The sequence below is a fragment of the Panthera uncia genome, chromosome B4 (assembly GCF_023721935.1).
Source record: "Panthera uncia isolate 11264 chromosome B4, Puncia_PCG_1.0, whole genome shotgun sequence".
NCBI lineage: Eukaryota > Metazoa > Chordata > Mammalia > Carnivora > Felidae > Panthera > Panthera uncia.
This window is the reverse complement of record NC_064809.1, coordinates 93,664,532-93,684,626: the sequence shown is the minus strand read 5'-3', so window position 1 is coordinate 93,684,626 and position 20,095 is coordinate 93,664,532. Positions and strand designations below refer to the sequence as shown.

At 37.7% G+C, this 20,095-nt stretch overlaps 1 protein-coding gene and 1 non-coding gene across 5 annotated transcripts in view; one reads left to right on the top strand and one right to left on the bottom strand.

Annotated features, from left to right (window-relative positions):
- Window positions 1-163: 163 nt before the first annotated feature.
- The window catches only part of ZFC3H1 (zinc finger C3H1-type containing), a 76,806-nt gene continuing 56,874 nt past the window's right edge, over window positions 164-20,095 (top strand). For all 4 annotated transcript variants that reach the window (XR_007456731.1, XR_007456732.1, XM_049625970.1 and 1 more), the window contains exons 1-4: window positions 164-1,024; window positions 5,631-6,047; window positions 15,026-15,090; window positions 19,301-19,499. Coding sequence is in view for 2 of the 4 variants with exons in the window: in XM_049625970.1 (XP_049481927.1) it covers window positions 427-1,024; window positions 5,631-6,047; window positions 15,026-15,090; window positions 19,301-19,499 (1,279 nt within the window). In the remaining 2 variants the exon portion in view is untranslated. The remainder of the gene's footprint in view (window positions 1,025-5,630; window positions 6,048-15,025; window positions 15,091-19,300; window positions 19,500-20,095) is intronic.
- On the bottom strand, window positions 9,177-9,317 carry LOC125920463 (U4 spliceosomal RNA). The gene has a single exon (XR_007457062.1). It is a non-coding gene; the product is annotated as a U4 spliceosomal RNA (small nuclear RNA).

The following is a 20,095-nucleotide window of genomic DNA, read 5'->3' as shown; positions in this document are numbered from 1 at the left end:
CCCGCGGTGGGTGTGAGCTATGGGTTGGAAGGACAAACCCGAAGGGAGAGAGAAGAAAGACTACAAGTCCCACTGAGAATCGCGTTGTCCGGATTATTATCGCGTGAACTGGAAGCCTTGTTTCCTGCGTGCCGCAGGAAGCGACGTCACGGGCGAGCCACTTCCAGAGCCCCTTTCTCGCGAGGCGGAAGAGCCCCGAGCGCGGAGGAGCAAGGGGGCGCTAGGGAAGGGAACTGGATTGCGACGGTCCGGCGAGAAAGAGCTGGGGTGCGGGGAAGTTGGGGAGCAAAGCCCGCTAGGTGTCCGAGTAGGGTAAGGCCGCACCGACCGGGTCCGTTAGAAAAAAAGGGAACCGAGGAGGAAGGCAATTGTCGGGCGGATCCCCGGACGGAGGGCTAAGGTTGTGTGGAAGGCGCTGCTCCCGGGATGGCGACCGCAGATATTCCGGCCCCGGCCTCCAGTGGCCTCTCGCCCAAGGAAGAAGGGGAGCTAGAAGATGGGGAAATCAGCGACGACGATAACAACAGCCAGATACGGAGCCGGAGCAGCAGCAGCAGCAGTGGCGGCGGGCTGTTACCGTATCCACGGCGAAGGCCTCCTCACCCGGCCCGGGGCGGTGGATCTGGCGGAGGCGGTGGCTCCTCCTCGTCGTCGTCCTCTTCTCAGCAGCAGTTGAGGAATTTCTCACGCTCGCGGCACGCGTCGGAGCGGGGCCACCTCAGGGGACACAGCAGCTACCGACCCAAAGAGCCGTTCCGGTCTCACCCGCCCTCCGTGCGGATGCCTTCGAGCTCGCTGTCCGAAAGCAGCCCCCGACCGTCCTTTTGGGAACGGAGCCACATCGCCTTGGACCGTTTCCGCTTTCGAGGCAGGCCGTACCGGGGTGGAAGTCGCTGGAGTCGGGGGCGAGGAGGGGGTGAGCGAGGAGGCAAGTCGGGGGGCAGACCTCCTCTGGGAGGAGGAGCAGGATCTGGATTCAGCAGCAGTCAGGGCTGGCGAGAGCCCTCTCCACCTCGGAAGAGTTGTATCCTTAACGTGGCGGTCCGCCCTGGGTGTGTCACTTAACAAAGTTCCCTTTAGCGTCATTATTAGGTCTATGAGATGAGTAACTTTTCTGAACCATCAGAACCGCTTATTTGTCAGTGTCAATATACTAAAAGTAAGTTGCTCTTTGGTGATCCCCATGTGTCACACTATGGAGTCTGGTTTCTTAAGATTGGTTTACTGGGTGTATTATTGCTTTTTAATGTAAACGTGTATGGGTTGGCACCAAGTTAGTGAAATACAAGAAAGTCTAAAATCACATTTGTAATAGTACATCAGAAGCCTAGGTTTCATTAGCATTTGTTTGTATGTGAGGTTGATTTAGATTGTTAGAGGGGAAAAAAAGAGTCAGTTTGGGGAATAGTGTTGCTTATACCATATTGAACTTTGGCATTGAAAATTGTAAAGTTCTATTCTGCGTAATTCTGCAGTTTTTATTTGTGATTCTGCTTTACCATTCTTGATTGATTCTTACACATTGCTGCCTTGTAAAGTGGGGGACAGGGAAAAGACCCGTAGCTTTACCAAGTCTGTTAATTCAGAGGTTTCAAATTCGTAAACTTTTAGTAAAACTTTACCGCCTTCTCTATGTTCACTTTTTGGAAATTTTGTAACTCAGTGCTGACAAATGTAGGTTAGAGGAAGACAAACAGCATTTTAATTTTAATATATTGGAAGCCATGGAGTATATGGGAGGGTGGAGATTATGGGGAGGTTGAGAAGGGAAATAGCAAAATACCTGGTTTTTGTCATCTCTAAGCCCATAATCTTTAACAGTCCTAAATTTCCTTAAGATTTATACTGGGGAATTAGTCATCTGAAGGTTTGCTAGTTTATGAGTTTGTAGGACTAGGTCTTATTTCATGATAACGGCATTAAAATAGTTTACTAAGTATAGTTATTACTGGTTGTAATTTCTATAGTGTAATGATTTTATAACATTAATTATATTTGGAACTTATGCGCAATGACATGTGTTTGGAAGACACGCAACATTATTTTTATAGAATATTTAGGACCAGATGGTTTTCCCCAGATTTTAGGATATAAAGGGGACAAGAAATGTAAGTTTAGGTAAGAAGTAGCAACTTCTGATGCTAGTGCCCAGAAAAAACTTAATTTTGCCACCAGAAGTTGGGTTAGGAGCATCCCAGGCTCATTTCAAAGAAAATCATGTAGATATTTAACTTTTAAAAAGAGGATGTTCTTTCAAAAAAAAAGAAAAAAAGAAGAAAAGAACTCTGCCTAAGGTACTTTTTTAATGAAAGATTTATTGTCGATTCTGAATCTAAAAAACAGGATGTTTAAGTACATATATGTGTATTTTTTAAGAATACAAGAGAGGAAGTTTGGAATTTGTGTTGGAGAGACAAACGTGAGTAAATATAGTTTAATGTAAAGCAGTTCGTATTGAGGTGTGTAAAAAGTACTGTGGGAGCAGAGTTTTTTCTTCATCTAATTGTATTAGAGAAGGTGGTGAGGAAGGGGGTTTGCCCAGCTGCTGCCTTTGCTTTTTTTTGTCCATTCATTCAATACCAATTTGGCCTCTGTCACATATACCTTTATTCATTGCTAAGCTTATGTTTTTATTAGTAAACAGGCATATGATGTGAAAAAGCACAAGAATATATCCAATCTGATTTCTGTAGTAACTTACCAGAAATGAGCTGTCTTGCTGTTTTTCTTTTCACAGATGCTGCTCTTAAGAAAAGGATGCTTACTTTGATCCTCTGCTCATTGTTTTCCTCATGAAGTATCATTAATCCACCCTAGGGTTGATAGTCTTTGTAAGAATTTGTGAAGGAAAACATAGTTTCCAACTACTTTTATATGATGTGAGCAAACAAAATTTGTCATACAAATATTTATTAATTCAAATTTCTTAATACCAAGATTTTACTTAGGTTTATTCCTATATTTCACTGTGCAATTATAATAATGACATTTTAATTTTGCAGATATTACATTAAGAAAGAATAAGGGTTATGGGAAACCTGGCTGGCTCAGTCATTAGAGCATGTGACTCTTGATGTTGGCGTCATAGGTTTGAGCCCCATGTTGGGGGTAGAATTTACAAAAAAAAAAAGAAGAAGAAGGGTTGTACTGTGGTTCATTTCTGTAATTAATGTGGAAGTAAAGTAACATGAGTACAAGTTTTTTGTTTTGTTTTGTTTTTTAACTCTTTTTCTGTAATGATTAAGGTATGCTGATTGCAGCTTTAAAAAGGTAGAATGAACCAGATTCTATTGTGGCACTTATTTTCATTCTCATTCATTTAAAATTTTTCTTAGTGATAGACAGATGCTCATTCAGTCTTAGCATGTTTCCTTTGGATGACTACTGTTTTACACTTTCTAATCTGATGAGAGCTAACATAATTAGGCCAGTGTCTCTCATCAGTAAAAGTCATTTCATTTTCACCTGCAGTTGTAAAGGTTGAATAGCAGTTCTTTTTTTAAACCAGATCTGAGGTAGAAATTGCATTTTAACTAGCTTAAAATTAAATCTTTTAAATGTTGGTTTCATCCTAGTTGTCCTGTATTAGAAATAGATTTCATTTAGCCTTGATGGAGATTACTTAGTTACAGTTGTAACTGAATTACTTTTCCTCATTTTTCTTTTATTTTTTTGTCAGTGTATTGAATCTTTTTCCTCTACAAATCTTTCCAAGGTCTTCAGTTTTATTTTTATTAATCACTGTGGTTGTGCCTTTAGATGGCTCTACTGAAAAGTGAGATGTAATGCAGCTAATTAGTGAATTCATGTACAAAGAGTAATGTGGGTTAGGGGAGCAAATAATGCTCTAGCTTCACATAGGAGGTGACATTTCAATTTTGAATTGGGGTCAGTTTGAAGAACCAAAAAATCTAAATACAAAGCTGTGCATGATTGTGATTAACGGGGAAATTGTAAGATTGGAAAGGAAGTACAGGTCAAATCATGAGGCATTATATATGCCATTGTAAGGATTTTGGACTCTGTTCTTAATGAGATTTAAACAAGGGGAGAGATCTGATCAGATTTGTGTTCTAGAAAGATTATTAGTGCGGCAACAGAGTGGGAGGTGGCTTGTGGGAGATAAAACCCCAAATATCTATCATGAGGCAAGACTTCTCCCTTGTATTGTGTAAATGTATGGGGGTGCATTAGAACGCTCAAAAGGAAAAGTGAAAGAGGGTTAAATAGAGCTTACTGAAGAGCACCATTATTGCGGAGTTAGGAAGGAGTCATGAAGACTTAAAGGAAAAAAGAAGGTAGGGAAACAGGAGGAAAGTGGGGTTAGGGAAGGGAAGTGGTTTGCAGTGTCCAAAGCTGCAGAGAGGTCAGGTGAAATAAAGTTTGAAAACACGGTGGATAAACAAACTCAGCCAGCAGAATCTAGATTTCGTTTGAAGAGTAGGATAATGAGAAACTAGTATTCTTTCAAGAAACTTGGCTCTGCAGAGGTTAGATCAGAGGTCCAAAGATTTACTAAAACAGTTTTGCCGTAGAACTGTTAAGATGTTGAGATGTAAGTGGTAATGCTGGTTTAGTTTCTAAAATTATTGGTGAAAAAACAATATTTGGTGGTGATTCCCATTCTTCTATTAATTATTAGGGAAATTGAACAATATCTGGAGGCTGATTGTCCTGTAAATTGTTAAACAGAGGAACCATCTTTAGGGAACTGTAATGTTATATCCTAGGAGTTTAAATGATCTATAAAGGACATATTGTATTAAAATCACATTATCTTGTTAATTTCTAGGCAGAAGTGAGGGATAGCAATTTTCACCTATGTTAATTATTTTGAATAAGAATAGTATTGGAATTTTGTAGCCATTTCCAAGGAAAAAGTTATGTTCTGTGTATCACTTGTTAGAGAAGAAGAAAAAATTTGGTAGTTGTCCTTATCTTCAGGGACAAATTAAATTAGTTTACAAAATACATTTTGAATGCTATTGAAAGATTTTATTATTTTTTTTATAGTATAACTGCCTTCATTGTCTTAGTTGTGCATATGTTGGATATTAGTATATTTGAGGAGCTCTAAGATTGTTATGTACTAGGTATTTAAGAAAATGTTGCTATTTATAAACTAGTTTTAGCTATTAGCTGTCAATGTTCATTTTTTATCTCTTTTTTAAAAATTTGAGACTTGAGAAGAAACTAAAAGAAGAAATGTTTCCTTCTGATTATCTGAAGGGTAAATTATCCACACCTGTGACAAACCAGTTTCTCCTCTTCTTTCAGAAAGGAATTTTTAACATCCAGCATATTATGGCTTTTTCTGATAACCTCAGAAGGAAGGCTGCTGTAGACCTCTAAGTGGTTGGAATACCTGTAGTTACTGTGGGTAACAACTGACATTAGTGATTTTCTAAGTGGATTATTTTATGTGGTTACTTATTCAGTTTGAAATATGGGCGCATAATGAAAGTGGGCATTAGCACATATGTTGAATGGACTTTAGTAATTTGAAACTACCAATTCATCTTTTTTGAAAAACAGGTATAAAAGGGAGGCAATTAATCTATAACTTAATGTGTTTTTGTTAAATTTACTGGAAAAATTTTGGAAACTGGTTTCCTTAATATGCTGTTCAGCCAAAAGTTTTGGAAGATCTCCATCAAGAAAACAAAATTATTCATCTAAAAATGAAAACTGTGGGGAAGAAACTTTTGAAGACTTACTTTTGAAGTATAAGCAAATACAGTTGGAACTAGAGTGCATCAATAAGGATGAAAAACTAGCTTTGAGTAGCAAAGAAGAGAATGTGCAGGAAGATCCTAAAACATTGAACTTTGAGGACCAAACAAGCACTGATAATGTCAGTATTACAAAGGACCCAAGTAAAGAAGTAGCTCCTGAGGAGAAAACGCAGGTCAAAACTTTTCAGGCATTTGAATTAAAACCACTCAGGCAAAAATTGACTTTACCAGGGGATAAGAACCGGTTGAAAAAAGTTAAAGATGGAACAAAACAGCTTTCCCTGAAATCTGACACTACTGAACCTAGTCAAGGTAATGGAATAAAAAATTTCAATTAGTACTAAGATTCTTTATGGGGTAACTAGTCATTTTGATGCTGTGTTTCATTGAAATTGTTTTGATACCTCATCTGTGAATTCTTCTTGCACTTTCTAGATAGACAGTCATTATTCAATAATGATAGGTTTAGATTCATTCTCATCTTTCTTTTTTGGCCTTACATGCTGGTCAAGACTTCTAATATATTTTTTAAAATAAGCAATAATGTGGACACCTTTGTTCCCTACCTTGAAGGAATGCTTTAGATATTTACTTTTCACATGATGTTAGGTTTTTTAGAGATATCCTTATTGAGTAAAAAGTTTTTTCCCCCTATTTGACATTTTCAGCATGAATGGATGTTGAAGTTTATCGTATCTTTTTTCTTCATTATTGAGAAGAACATGTATTTTTCTCCTTTAATTTATTAGTGTAATGGATTATATTTTTGTACTGTTAAACCACCTTTGTATTCTTGGGATAATTCCAGTTCGTGATACATCATTTCTGGGTTGGATTTGCTAATTTTTTCTTTTTCTCTTTTTTATGAAGGTATAAATTATATGCAGTAAAATTTAGCCTTTTTAGTGTATAGTTCTTTAAGTTTTGAGAAATACAGGCAGTTGGCTAACCATTGCCAGCGACCACAATTAAGATCTAGAACAGTTTTGTCACCTCTCACAGATTCCCCCATGTCCCTTTGCAATCAATTCCTTCCTCCCCCAGCCTACCAGGTAACTACTGATGGGTTTTCTGTCCTTATAGTTTTGCCTTTTCCAGAATGTCATATAAATGGAATCGTTCAATATATTGCCTTTTGATTCTGGATTCTTTCATTTAATAGTGTATTTCAGATTCATCCTTGTTATTGTATGTATCACTAGTGCATTCTTATTGCTAAATGTGCCATTGTATGGCTGTGCTACAGTTTGTTTATCCATTTCCCACTTGAGGGATATTTGGGTTAGAATTTTTCATCTGGATTTATAGGTTAATTTTTTCCCTTCTTTTCCCATGCCAAATTCTAGTATAAGGTTATGATATGCTCAAAATGAGCTAGGGAGTGGTTTCCTCTATTTTCAAGAATAAGTTAAGATTAGAATTGTTCCTGGGATATTTGGTAGGCTTTGTTGGTAGAAGTGTTTGGGCCTGGGTAGAATTTTTTCTGGGAAGGTTTTAAACTATTGACTGTTCATCCTTTCTATTTCTGGTTAAGGCAGTTTAGGTAAAACATACTTTTCTAGTAAAGTGTCCTTTTCCTGTAAGTTGTAACATTTATAAAAAATTATTAATATTAAAAAAAATTTTTTTTTAATGTTTGTTTATTTTTGAGAGAGAGAAAGAGCATAAGCCAGGAAGGGGCAGAGAGAGAGGGAGACACAGAATCTGAAGCAGGTCCAGGCTCTGAGCTGTTAGCACAGACCACGACGCAGGGCTTGAACTCACAAACGGTGAGATCAGGACCTGAGCCAAAGTCAGATGCTAAACCGACTGAGCCACCCAGGTGCCTCTATAAAAAATTATTATTAAGAATCTCATTTTTCTATTATAGCATTTATAAGTTGTATCACCCCTGTTTTTAAATTTTCTTAGAAAGAAATCCATAGCTTTTTAAACTTATGGGTTTTCAGCCTCTCTTCTATTAAGATCATTTTGAGTTATGAAATTTCTACTTCAGCTGTTTGTGATGTGTAATTTTTTGCCATTTATTCTAAATATTTGCGAGTTTTGTTTTTCTTTGATCTGTAGGCTATTTGGAAGTATGTTTCTTAACTTCCAAGCATGGAGGTTCTTTAGCTGTATTTTTTGTTATTGATTTCTAAGTCAGTCATATTGTCAGAGAATGAGATATTAGAGAAAGATAGAATGAGAATTTACTGTCATTTATTTGTAGAGATTTGCTTTATTGTATGTGATTGATTTTTATAACTCTTCTGTGTGTTTGAAAGGAATAAATGGATCGTTAGATATGTTTTTTTATGTTCACATCTTCCTTCATTTTTTGATCTGCTTGATTAACTACTGAGAGGTTAAAGTCAGCCACTATGATGATGGATTTATGGTTTTCAGTTTTTGCTTTAACTACCCCGAGACTAAGGAATTGACTCATTATTCTCATTATTATGTAGTGGCCTTTATCTCTAGCAATGTTTCTGCCTAAAAGACTTATGGTAACAGTCCACACCATCTTTCTTTTGGTAAGTATATATGCCTTGTATATCATTTTCCATTCTTTCAGTCTTTCCATATCCTCATGTCTCAAATGTCACTTGTACATAGTATAGAACTGGATTTCATTTGTAATTTAGTCTGACAGTCTTTGTTCTTTAACTAGAATATATATTCCATTCACATTTTTCATGATTACTGACATTTGGATTTTTTTTTTCTTGCCTCTTTTGTTTTTTGGGCTTTTTTTTCAAACATTTTTTTTTTTCTTTTACTAGTTTGGAAGGTAGATATTAAGTTTCTTGTCTCATTAGTTCCTTTAGGAATTGTAACATGAATTCTTATCAATGTTTGAAATTAATCAAGACCTTTATCCTGTCCTGGTATACAAAGGCCAGTACATGCCTAGCTTTGCTCATATAGTTAATGTTTTCTTGGCTCACTTTTCTTTTTTTATTTTTTTTTTTATTTTTATTTTTTTATTTTTAAAAAAAATTTTTTTTTCAACGTTTTTTATTTATTTTTGGGACAGAGAGAGACAGAGCATGGATGGGGGAGGGGCAGAGAGAGAGGGAGACACAGAATCGGAAACAGGCTCCAGGCTCCCAGCCATCAGCCCAGAGCCTGACGCGGGGCTCGAACTCACGGACCGCGAGATCGTGACCTGGCTGAAGTCGGACGCTTAACCAACTGCGCCACCCAGGCGCCCCTTGGCTCACTTTTCTATGTCTAGAATCATTTATGCTTAAAATAAATTTTTTAGGATTTTCTTTAGAATGTGTCTGCTTGATGGAAAACTTATTTCTGGTTGCCCTTTTAAAAAGTTTATTTATTTATTTTGAGAGAGAGCAAGAGAGGAAGGGGAAGAGAGAAGGAGAGAGAGAATCCCAAGCAAGCTCCATGCTGTCAGTGCAGGACCTGATGCAAGGCTCAAACTCATGAACCATGAGATCATGACCTGAGCCGAAATCAAAAGTCAGACACTTAACTAAGCCACCCAGGCGCCCTTTGTTTGCCCCTTTTTAAGTTTTCAATTAGCAATAATCGCGCCTCGGATAAACCTCATTGGCTACGATACTGCCACTGCGCAAAGCTGTTTGCCCCTTTTTAAAGATAGTTGTCTAGGTTTGAAATTCTATATTGGCTAGTTACATTCTCAAAATATTGAAGATATTTTCTGGCTTCCATTATTGATATTGAAAATTTCACTATCAGTCTTAATAGTTTCTTATTTGAAGGTAGTTTATCTTTCTCTGCTTGCTTTAAAAATCCGATTTTTGTCTTTGATATTCTGTAGTTTAACTGTGATGTGTTGATTGCAGATTTCTTTTTATTTATCCAGCTTGGCATTTGTTGTGCTTTTTGTTTTCATTGATTCTGAAAAATTGTCATTATTGCTTAAATATTTTCCCATTCTCTGTCTTTTCTGGAATTCTGTATATCTGTATGTTATATCAAATCATCTCACTTTATCTTCCATTTCTCCTAATTTCCTTTAAGTTTCTGTCTCTTTGGTTTTTGTTTTGTTTTGTTTGTAAGGTTTTTTACTTTGAGAGAGAGGGAGAGCATGAGCAGGGGATGGACAGAGAGGCAGAAAGAGAATCCCAAGCAGGCTCTGACATGGAGCTTAATCTCATGAACTGTGAGATTGTGACCTGAGCTGAAACCAAGAGTTGGATGCCCAACTGACTGACTCCTAGTTTTCATCTCTTTGTAAATCTGTGCTACATTCTGTGAAGTTTCTTCTCATATATCTTTCAGTTCACGGATTCTCTCTTAGCTGTGCCTGATTTGCCTGAAGCTCACCTATTGAATTTTAAAAGTTTTTTGTTTTTTTTTTAATGTTTATTTATTTTTGAGACAGAGAGAGACAGAGCATGAACGGGGGAGGGTCACAGAGAGAAGGAGACACAGAATCTGAAACAGGCTCCAGGCTCTGAGCTGTCAGCACAGAGCCCGACGCGGGGCTCGAACCCATGAACCGTGAGATCATGACCTGAGCCGAAGCCGGACACTTAACCGACTGAGCCACCCAGGCGCCCCTTGAATTTTAAATTTCAGTTATAGTTTTTATTTTAGTATTTCATTTTTATTTTGTTTTTCAAATTACTTTGGTCATTCTTTTTAGATTTTTCTGCTTAGTTTTTCAAATTTATTTATTTTTTCTAAATAGTATTTAAAAAATTTTTTATTTATTTTATTTTAGAGAGAGAGAGCGAGTTGGAGAGAGGGGGAGAGAAAGAGAGAGAGATTTTTAAAATATATTTAAAAAAACATTTATTTATTTTGAGAGACATAGAGAGCAAGTGGGGGAGGGGCAGAGAGAGAGGGAGACAGAATCCCAAGCAGATTCTGGGCTGACAGCACAGAGCCTGATGGGCTAAAACTCCCAAACAGATCATGACCTGAGCTGAAATCAAGAGTCAGACCTTAACCAACTGAGCCACGCAGGCGCCCTGAGAGACTGAGAAAGAGAGAGAGAGGATGAGAAACATAAGCAGGCTTCATGCTCAGCAAGGAGCCTGATACAGGGCTCGATCCCACGACTCTGTGATCATGACCTGATGTGAAATCGAGAGTCAGATGCTCAACCAACTGAGCCACCCAGGCACCCCTTTTTAAATTTAAAGAAAAAATTTATTTTTTAATTTTATTAGAAAGAGTGAGCAGATAGGATAGAGGAGCAGAGGGAGACGAAGAGAATCTTCAAATTTATCTTTCTTTTTTTTTAAATTTTTTTAAAGTTTATTTATTTTTGAGGCAAAGAAAGAACGTAGTGGGGCAGGCTCCAGGCTCTGAGCTGTCAGCACAGAGCCCAATGTGGGACTTGAACTCACAAACCATGATGTTTTGTTTTTTTTTTCCTTTGCTAATTTCCAGTATCTAAAGTTTTTATGGGTTTCATTTCTGGTTCCCATATTTTGGTGCCTTCTTTTCTTGAATGTTTAGTGATTAGTTTCTTTTTCTTTTCTTTCTTTTTTCTTTTTTCCTTTTAAAAAAATTTTTTTTTAATGTTTATTTATCTTTGAGAGAGAGAGAGAGCAAGTGGGGGAGGAGCAGAGAGAGACACACAGAATCTGAAGCAAGCTCCAGGCTCCGAACCATCAGCACAGAGCCCAATGTGGGGCCTGAACTCACAAACCGTGAGATCATGATCCGAGCCAAAGTCAGACACCCAACCGACTAAGCCACCCAGGCGCTCCTCCTATTTTTTTTTTTTTTTTTTTTTTTTTTACAGGTGTTCATTTTTCTTTCAGTTTTTTCGGTGGGAATTTTTTGAGACCTGGGACAAAGATGGATTTCTAAGGGAGAGCTTGTTTTTGCCACTGTCAGGCACCTGAGTAGACTTTTGTTCTGGGAGTACTTTATATTCGAAGTTTTCAAGGCCACCCATGTAGTATAGATTGGGTTATAAACCTGAGTGGTGACTGATTTTGGTTACACTTACTCAGGGATGTGTTTTTTCCTCTTCAGTTTAGCACCATGATTCCAGGCAGTCAGTTTCAAAAAGAGTAACTCAGTGGGATAGAAAAGACACAAGTAACTATTAGTAAGAGTTATGTATGAAATAATGAGTTATGTATAAAAGTATACATGAGAGTATAATAAAAGTTATGTATGAAAGCCTGCAGTAATACAGGGGATGGATCAGATATGTCCACCCCTGGGCTTGGAAAATTTTCATAGTGATGGAAATGTTTGATACGTGCCTCAAAAAAATGAGTTTTTTTGACTTGGGAAGTTGGAAGGAACCAAATAAGCAGATAAAGCACAGAGAATTTTTAAAGGATAATTGAGATTGATCTAGTACAGGCACAGTTTGAAATATATGGTATATTTCTGGGAGGGGTAAAAGGGTAGATTGAGATCAGATTGCAGAGGGCCTTGAATGTCTTGGCTAAGGAATTTAGATTTTCTTAAACATCATGTATGCCACTGAATATTTTTAAACAGGAAAATGATATTATCAGGTATCTTTTTAGAAAAGTAACTGATAGCAGTGTAGAAGGGGAGGGATTGGAGGAAAACCAAAAGAGCTAAAATTTATATGAATCAATAAATTATTTGGTTAGTGTTTCTTCATATGCATCTTGCAGCTGCCACCATCCAGCCCTCCCAGCTCTTCAGTAAGACTCTGCCATCAAGCTTTTAAGTTGTTAGTGATCAGCTTCTTTTCCACTTCTCTCAACAACTCTTCTAAACCTTTATCATTTTTTTCAGGCCTTTTACTCAACTTTATTCCTGTTGTCAGTCTATGAGTGTGCCTCTTATTTCAGGTTCTCTCACTCAACTTCCAACTTTTCACTTTCTGATTGTAAACTTATATCCATATTGATTTTCACTTCAGTGTTTCCACACTGATGAAATGGAGACTTTCTTTTTGTTTATGGTAACTTGTTTTAATCTGTACTCCTGGCTCTACTTTCTACCATCTTTTGGACCTTGCGCTCCGTCTGTTGTTTATTTTGATTCATCTTTAACCACATTCTCTTAAGGGGTTATTACAAACATTTGCGTTTTTCCTTCCCAAATTTAATCACTCTCTCCCCGCTCTGTATTCTCCCATAACTTCTGTCTTTTCAGCCAGACTTCTGGAAACACTAACCTGTGCTGACTCTCTTCACTATACCTCTCATTCCCTCTTAATACAATGTAATCTGCTTTTTCTGCTCCTTACCTGAATACTGAAACTAGTCAGGGCTGGATTACTTGATGTCATTGCAAAATTAATTTTTCATTTTCCTACATTTTTTTATTTCATTCTTCCATTCACTCAAAATTAAGCACTTGAATTCCAGACTTGTTGAAATATATCCGTGAACAAAGTAGCCAGTCATTTATGCCTTCATTGGCCTCCATTTTAGAAAGGGGAAAGTAAATATGATTAGTAAATAACAGTTATGGAAAAAGTATAGCAGGGTAAGTAGGAGGGCGGTAGCAGGAATAGGTTGCAGTGTTAATGAGTGATCAGGAGAGGCCTGAATTTGGACAAAGATTTAAATGAAGCCTTTGAAGACAGTGAGGGAATAGCCAAATGGGTATCTGGGGAAGAGCTTTCTAGGCAAAGAATAAATAGAGCAGTGGTTTTCTAACCTTGTTCATTGGATCAGCCTTACCTGGGCACTTGATAGAAATGCAAATGCTCATGCCGTATCTTAGATCTACTGAATTGGAAACTCTGGAAGTGGGGACTAACAATCTATATTTGGCAAGCATTCTTGTTGATTTTTTTTTTTAATTTTTTTTTTAATGTTTATGTTTGAGAGATAGAGACAGAGCATGATCAGGGAAGGGCAGAGAGAGGGAGACCCAGAATCCGAAGCAAGGTCCAGGCTCTGAGCTGTCAGCACAGGGCTCGATATGGGGCTCAAACCCATGAACCATGAGATCATGACCTGAGCTGAAGTGGGACACTTAACCGACTGAGCCACCCAGGCGCCCCCATTCTTGCTGATTCTAATACCTGTTAATAAAGTTTGAGAATCTGTGAACCAGGATAACTACTGTTAAGGGAGAAGGATATTGGCATATTTGGGGAATAACAGGGAGGCCTCTGCCACTAAAGAAAAAAAGCATGGGAGTGCTGAATAGTGGGAAAGAAGAGGTCAGGGATGATGGGTTGGGTTAGATCATGTAGAGCCTTATAAGAATTTTGTGTTTTATAGTGAGTGAAATGTGAGCTACTGTGGAGTCTTGAGCAAAGGACTGGCATAATTTGTTGTATATTCTCAAAGGACCATTCAGGTTACAATGTTGAGAATATTCTATAGGGAGTAGATGTATCTATTATATTCAGTGATGTTTTTCTTTTTTTTTTTTTAATTTTTTTTAAATGTTTTTATTTATTTTTGAGACAGAGAGAGACAGAGCATGAGCAGGGGAGGGACAGAGAGAGAGGGAGACACAGAATCTGAAACAGGCTCCAGGCTGTTAGCACAGAACCTGATGCGGGGCTCGAACTCATGAATCGTGAGATCATGACCTGGGCCGAAGTCAGACGCTTAACCGACTGAGCCACCCAGGCGCCCCTGTTTTTCTTGATAATCTTGAAAATTTGGGATTTTTGTAATACCATACACATCTGGAATTTCTTATAACCTGATTTTCCTTTTTTAAAACTAATTAAAATATAATTAGTTTTCATTTGTAATTTCTTACTGTTGATGTCCTTCCTCAGTGTTCCATTCTCCAGGAGTGTTCTTAATTACTATGATTTTAACTACTACCTATATCCTGACGATTGTCTTTAACTCAGTTTAGAATTCTAGCTAATACTGCGTGACTGCACAAGACCAATTTTCATTTTGGAAGTATTGAGGCAAAATTGAAATAATTGTATTGTTAGAGACCTGTAACAATGGTAGGACAATGCCTAAGTACATGTTTGGTGAATTAAACCATTACTTGCTTTTATAAACTTTGCGTAAAGTTATATTTATAGTTTGAAATTTATGGTTTGTACTTATTTTTAAGGTAGCATTGTGCTCATAAGGTACCTGCCAGCTTAATGTAAATTCTGTTATTCAAATAATTACTTTTATTTCAGAAGTCATTTTTTATCAAAGTACAGTTTTAACTTATTTGATATTTTTAATAATTTCGTCTTATAACTTTCAGAGATAAAGCTGATATGAGAAGTTTGGTCAGATTTTCATTCTAATAACATCCTTTCCTTTTCGTTCAAATATTGTGGAAATGAGAGACCTTTTAAAATAATAACTACTAAATATCATACAGCATTTCATTTTAAATTGATTGTAGCTATTTATTGAGTATTCAGAGTATGCTGTTTTATTTTAAAGGATTAGAAGATAAAGAACAAAATTTAACAAGAAGAATTAGTGCCTCTGACATTTTATCTGAAAAGGTAAGATGCTGCTTTTTGGAATTGGATGTCTCTGTAAAACTGATTCTTGCTCACTTTGCTCACTTCTTGTGAAAGAAGATTCTGTCTTGCTTTTTGCTCATTTTCTTTATCATTTTTTCATCATTACCTCCATTTGGACATAAGCCTTAAATATAAGAAAATCTGGAGAGATGTCCTGAAGTGTCTTTGCACTGGGTTCAATTGAATTGAAATTTTTTTTAATGTTTATTTTTGACAGAGAAAGCATGTGTGCGCATAAGTTGGGGAGGGGCAGACAGAAATGGAGACACAGAATTGGCACAGGCTCCAGGCTCTGAGCCGTTAGCGTGGGACCTGATGTGAGGCTCGAACTCCCGAGCCATGAGATCATGACCTGAGCCAAAGTCCGACGATTTTCGTATATATATCCATAGATGATCTTTTTGCTTGTTAGTTTTTTGAAACTTTTAATTTTCACCCAGAGATTGTGTTTTCCTACTTTTGGGAGGTTATCCTGTATTGGAAATCTTTGGAGTTAGACTTTGACCAGCTTTTCAGTTCTAGCTCCTCCTCTTACTAGCTTAGTGATCTTGCATAAGCTCTTTAGCCTTTACTTGCCTCTATTTTCTTTTCTACAAAATGAATTTAATGTCGTCTGTTTTCTGGATTGTGGTGAGGTTCAGCAGGATAAAGTACAGAAGCACCAAGTACTGTGTTTGATACATAATAGCTTTCAATAGCCCAAGCCTTTTTGTTTTTTTAATTTTTTTTTTTTTTATTTTCAAGAGTGAGAGAGACAGCACAAGCAAGGGAGGGACAGAGAGACAGGGAGACACAGACTCCAAAGCAGGCTCCAGGCTCTGAGCTGTCAGCACAGAGCCCAACGTGGGGCTCAAACTCTTGAACCTGGAGATCATCACCTGAGCCAAAGTCAGCCACTCAACTGACTGAGCCACCCAGGCACCCCAGCCCAAGCCTTTTCTTTATTTAATTAGAAATATGAAATACCTTCAGTTCCTTCTTTTAAGATTTCACTTCCTTTTTTTTTTTTTTTAATGTTTATTTTTGAGAGAGAGACAGAGTTTAACGGGGGGAGGCACAGAGAGAGAGGGAGACACAGAATCTGAAGCAAGCTCCAGACTCTGAGCTGTCAGGACAGAGCCCGGTGCAGGGCTTGAATGCATGAACGGTGAGATCATGACCCTAGCCGAAGTCACACGCTTAACTGACTGAGCCATCCAGGCACCCCTTATTTCACTTAGTTTTTATGAGTAAATCAAAATGATGCAGAGAGCCTAGGAGCTTTAGGAAAGAGGTGGACCTGAATTTAAGATTGATAATATAACAGGTACATATATATATGTATATATATATATGTATATATATATGTATGCACACACATATACACTTGTATATGTTTTGAATGTTCTCACAATAACCTGCTAAATTAAGTTGACATTTTCCGGTTTACAGATGAGGTAAGATTCATATGGGTAGATTAAGTGACTTACCTAAAGTTACGTAGGACTTAAGTGTCAGAGCAAGGAGTTGAATGAGGTTCAGTGCTCTTGCTAATGAGGTAGCTGCTTTAAGTAGCATATAGTTGTGTGACAGAATCAATAACTTATTTTATTCCAAAAGAATAAAAAGTAATCAAAGACTTTTAAGTCTCAATGAAATGGTGATGATAGCTTTATTTTAAATTCTCTAGATCAGCAGTATCCAATGGAATTTTCTGCAGTAATAGAAATGTCCTTTATCTGCACTCTCCAATATGGTAGCTATTAACCACATGTGGCTTTTAAGCACTTGAAGTGTGATTAGTATGGCAGAGGAACTAAATTTCCTACTCAATTTTAGTTAACTTAAATTTAAATAGCCACATGGGGGCTCATTGCCACCAAACTGGATAGCACAGCTGTAGAATGTCCGTACAAAGCAGTAGAATTTGGTATGTTTTTTAAAAATTTTTATTTATTTATTTTTTTAACACCTACTCATTTTTGAGAGAGAGAGAGAGAGAGAGAGAGAGAGAGAGGGAGAGAGAGAGGGCATGAGTAGGGGAGGGGCAGAGAGAGAGGGATACACAGAATCTGAAGCAGGCTCTAGGCTCTGAGCTGTCAGCCCAGAGCCTGACGCGGGGCTCAAACTCATGAACTCTGAGGTTTTGACCTGAGCCAAAGTCCAAAGCTCAACAGACTGAGCCACCCAGTCTCCCCAAAAAGATAATTTTTCAGTTCATTTGTTACATATATTTCCCAGCAATGGAAAGAGTAACTATATCCTGGTTTGGATAAACTGAAGTACTGACATATGTGATGGTAATTCATTTAGGCACTTAAAATAGTGCATAGTAAATTGAAGCCCGTAAGAAGGATCCATAAAGAAAGGTTTCTTTATTCTTAGGTGTTAAATAATTTAATTGGATATTAGGAAAAAAGTGATTACAATTCACCTATAAGTAAAAGTCATTAGATAAGTGGGCCTTAACCGTTGTTGTGAGTCGTAGTTTGTTTTGATTCCCTGCTTTATAAATACACATAAAGGGGGGTGCCTGGGTGGCTCAGTCGGGTGAGCATCTGACTTCGGCTCAGGTCATGATCTCACAGCTCGTGAGTTCGAGCCCCGCGTTGGGCTCTGTGCTGACGGCTCAGAGCCTGAAGCCTGCTTCTGCTTCTGTGTCTCCCTCTCTCTCTGCCCCTAACCCCCTCGCATTCTGTCTCTGTCAAAAATAAAATAAAACATTAAAAAATAAATAAATAAATACACATAAAGGAAAAACAGTTTTGCATTTAACCTCAAAGGGTGGGGAGGACAGAGGACTCCCAAAATCTCTCTTCCCACCAAATCCACGTACTCCATTTAGAACTTCCGTTTTGTTTGCCTGACATTACATTTTAGCTAAAATGTGGAGAATAGATTAATTTTTTAAATTATCTCAAAAAAGGTAGAGTGAAAAATTTAAGAAGGTATTTCAGTTGGAAAAAAAATTTCAAACATTTGCTTGTAACCTGTTTTCCTATTTCAGCTTCCCTGAAGAAAAGTCTTGGGTGTTCAAAATATTTTAAATGTTCAGATACATATCTGTAGTTTTAGAACATGTAATGTTCAAATATAAGTAAATCTCATTTAAAGAATAATAAAATACGTATTTAAAAAAATATTTTTTAAGTTTATTTATTTTTAAGAGAGAGACAGAGCAAGCAGGGGAGGGGAAGCGATAGAGGGAGAGACAGAATCCCAAGCAGGCTCTGCACTGTCAGCACAGAGCCCAATATAGGACTTGAACTCACAAACCCGGGAGATCATGACCAGAGCCGAAACCAAGAGTTGGACACTTAACCGACTGAGCCACCCACGCACCCCAAAATACGTATTTTTTTAAAGTTTGCAAATTTCAACCTTGACATTCAGTGTACTTGTTCTCTGTATTCCTTGTAACACTAGTAAATCACATGATTACAGAACCACTTCATTCTTTATTCTTTTAAAAAAAATTTTTTTTTAATGTTTGTTTATTTTTGAGAGAGAGAGAGAGACAGAGGGCAAGTGGGGAAGGAACAGAAAGAGTGGAGACATAGAATCCGAAGCAGGTTCCAGGCTATGAGCTGTCAGCACCGAGCCAGAGGGGGGGCTCGAACCACGAACTGTGAGATCGTGACGCTTAGAGTCATGACGCTTGAGACGCTTGAGAGTCAGATGCTTAACCGACGGAGCCACCCAGGCACCCCATTTCAAAAAAAAAAAAAAAATTTTTTTTTTTTAAATGTTTAGTTATTTTTGAGAGAGAGAGACAGAGGGTAAGTGGGGGAGGAACAGAGACATTCTTCATTCGTTAAGTCACCTCTGGGTTGATTTCTTGCATTTGTTGTCATCAGATTTTTACTTGTTTGGGAAGTTCAGTTAAATGCTGATCTCTGACCTTTAACTTTCCTTTTTTTTTTTTCTTTTTGCATCATCCTGTTCCATCAGTTATATTCTCCTCTTCTAACCCTTCAACTTACATATACACACACACAGTCTACAGATTGATCTTCTATATCATAGGGACTGAATTAGGATGTAGGGCTGTACGGAAAGTAGTTTAGTTTCCTTATTTCAGTTACATTGCTATTTAAATATTTGCCTTACAGCTAACTTTAAATTCTGATCTTAGGAAAGATTTGACTTGGTAAAATGTTTAAGGTTAAATAATAGAACTAAAAAATTGCAACTGTTTATTTTTTTAAAGAAACTTGGTGAAGATGAAGAGGAACTGTCTGAACTACAACTTCGACTTTTGGCTCTTCAGTCAGCCAGTAAAAAATGGCAACAAAAAGAACAGCAGGTGATGAAAGAAAGCAAAGAAAAGTTGACTAAGACGAAAACTGTACAACAAAAAGTTAAAACCAGTACAAAAACACATTCAGCCAAAAAAGTTAGCACTACAGGTGATTGATCATTTCTGTTAAATTCTTTAAAAAAATTCTTTTTAATGTTTTTTTATTTTTGAGAGAGGGAGAGGGAGACAGAGTGCGAGCGGGGGGAGGGGCAGAGAGAGAGGGAGGCACAGAATCTGAAGCAGGCTCCAGGCTCCGAGCTGTCAGCACAGAGCCCGACGCAGGACTCGAACTCACAAACCGCGAAATTATGACCTGAGCCAAAGTCGGACGCTTAACCGACTTAGCCACCCAGGTGCCCCTGTTAAATTCTTTTAATTGATTTCATATATCAGTATAGTTTCAAGATTAAAAAAAATTTTTTTTTAATTTTAGAGAAAAAACGCAAGCGGGGGAGAGGGGAGCGGTGGGGAGAGAGAGAGACCGTCTCAAGCAAGCTCCACACTTGGCACAGAGCCTAATATGGGATTCAGTCCTATGACTCTGGGTTTGTGACCTGAGCCGAAATCAAGAGTCAGACACTCAACCGACTGAGCCACCTAGGTGCCCCTAATTTCAAGATTTTAACTCAAAGTTTTGAGTTTGCAGAATTACAGGGCCCTGAATGGGAGACAATCCTGTATAAACAGAACTTGGAGGAACAGCTA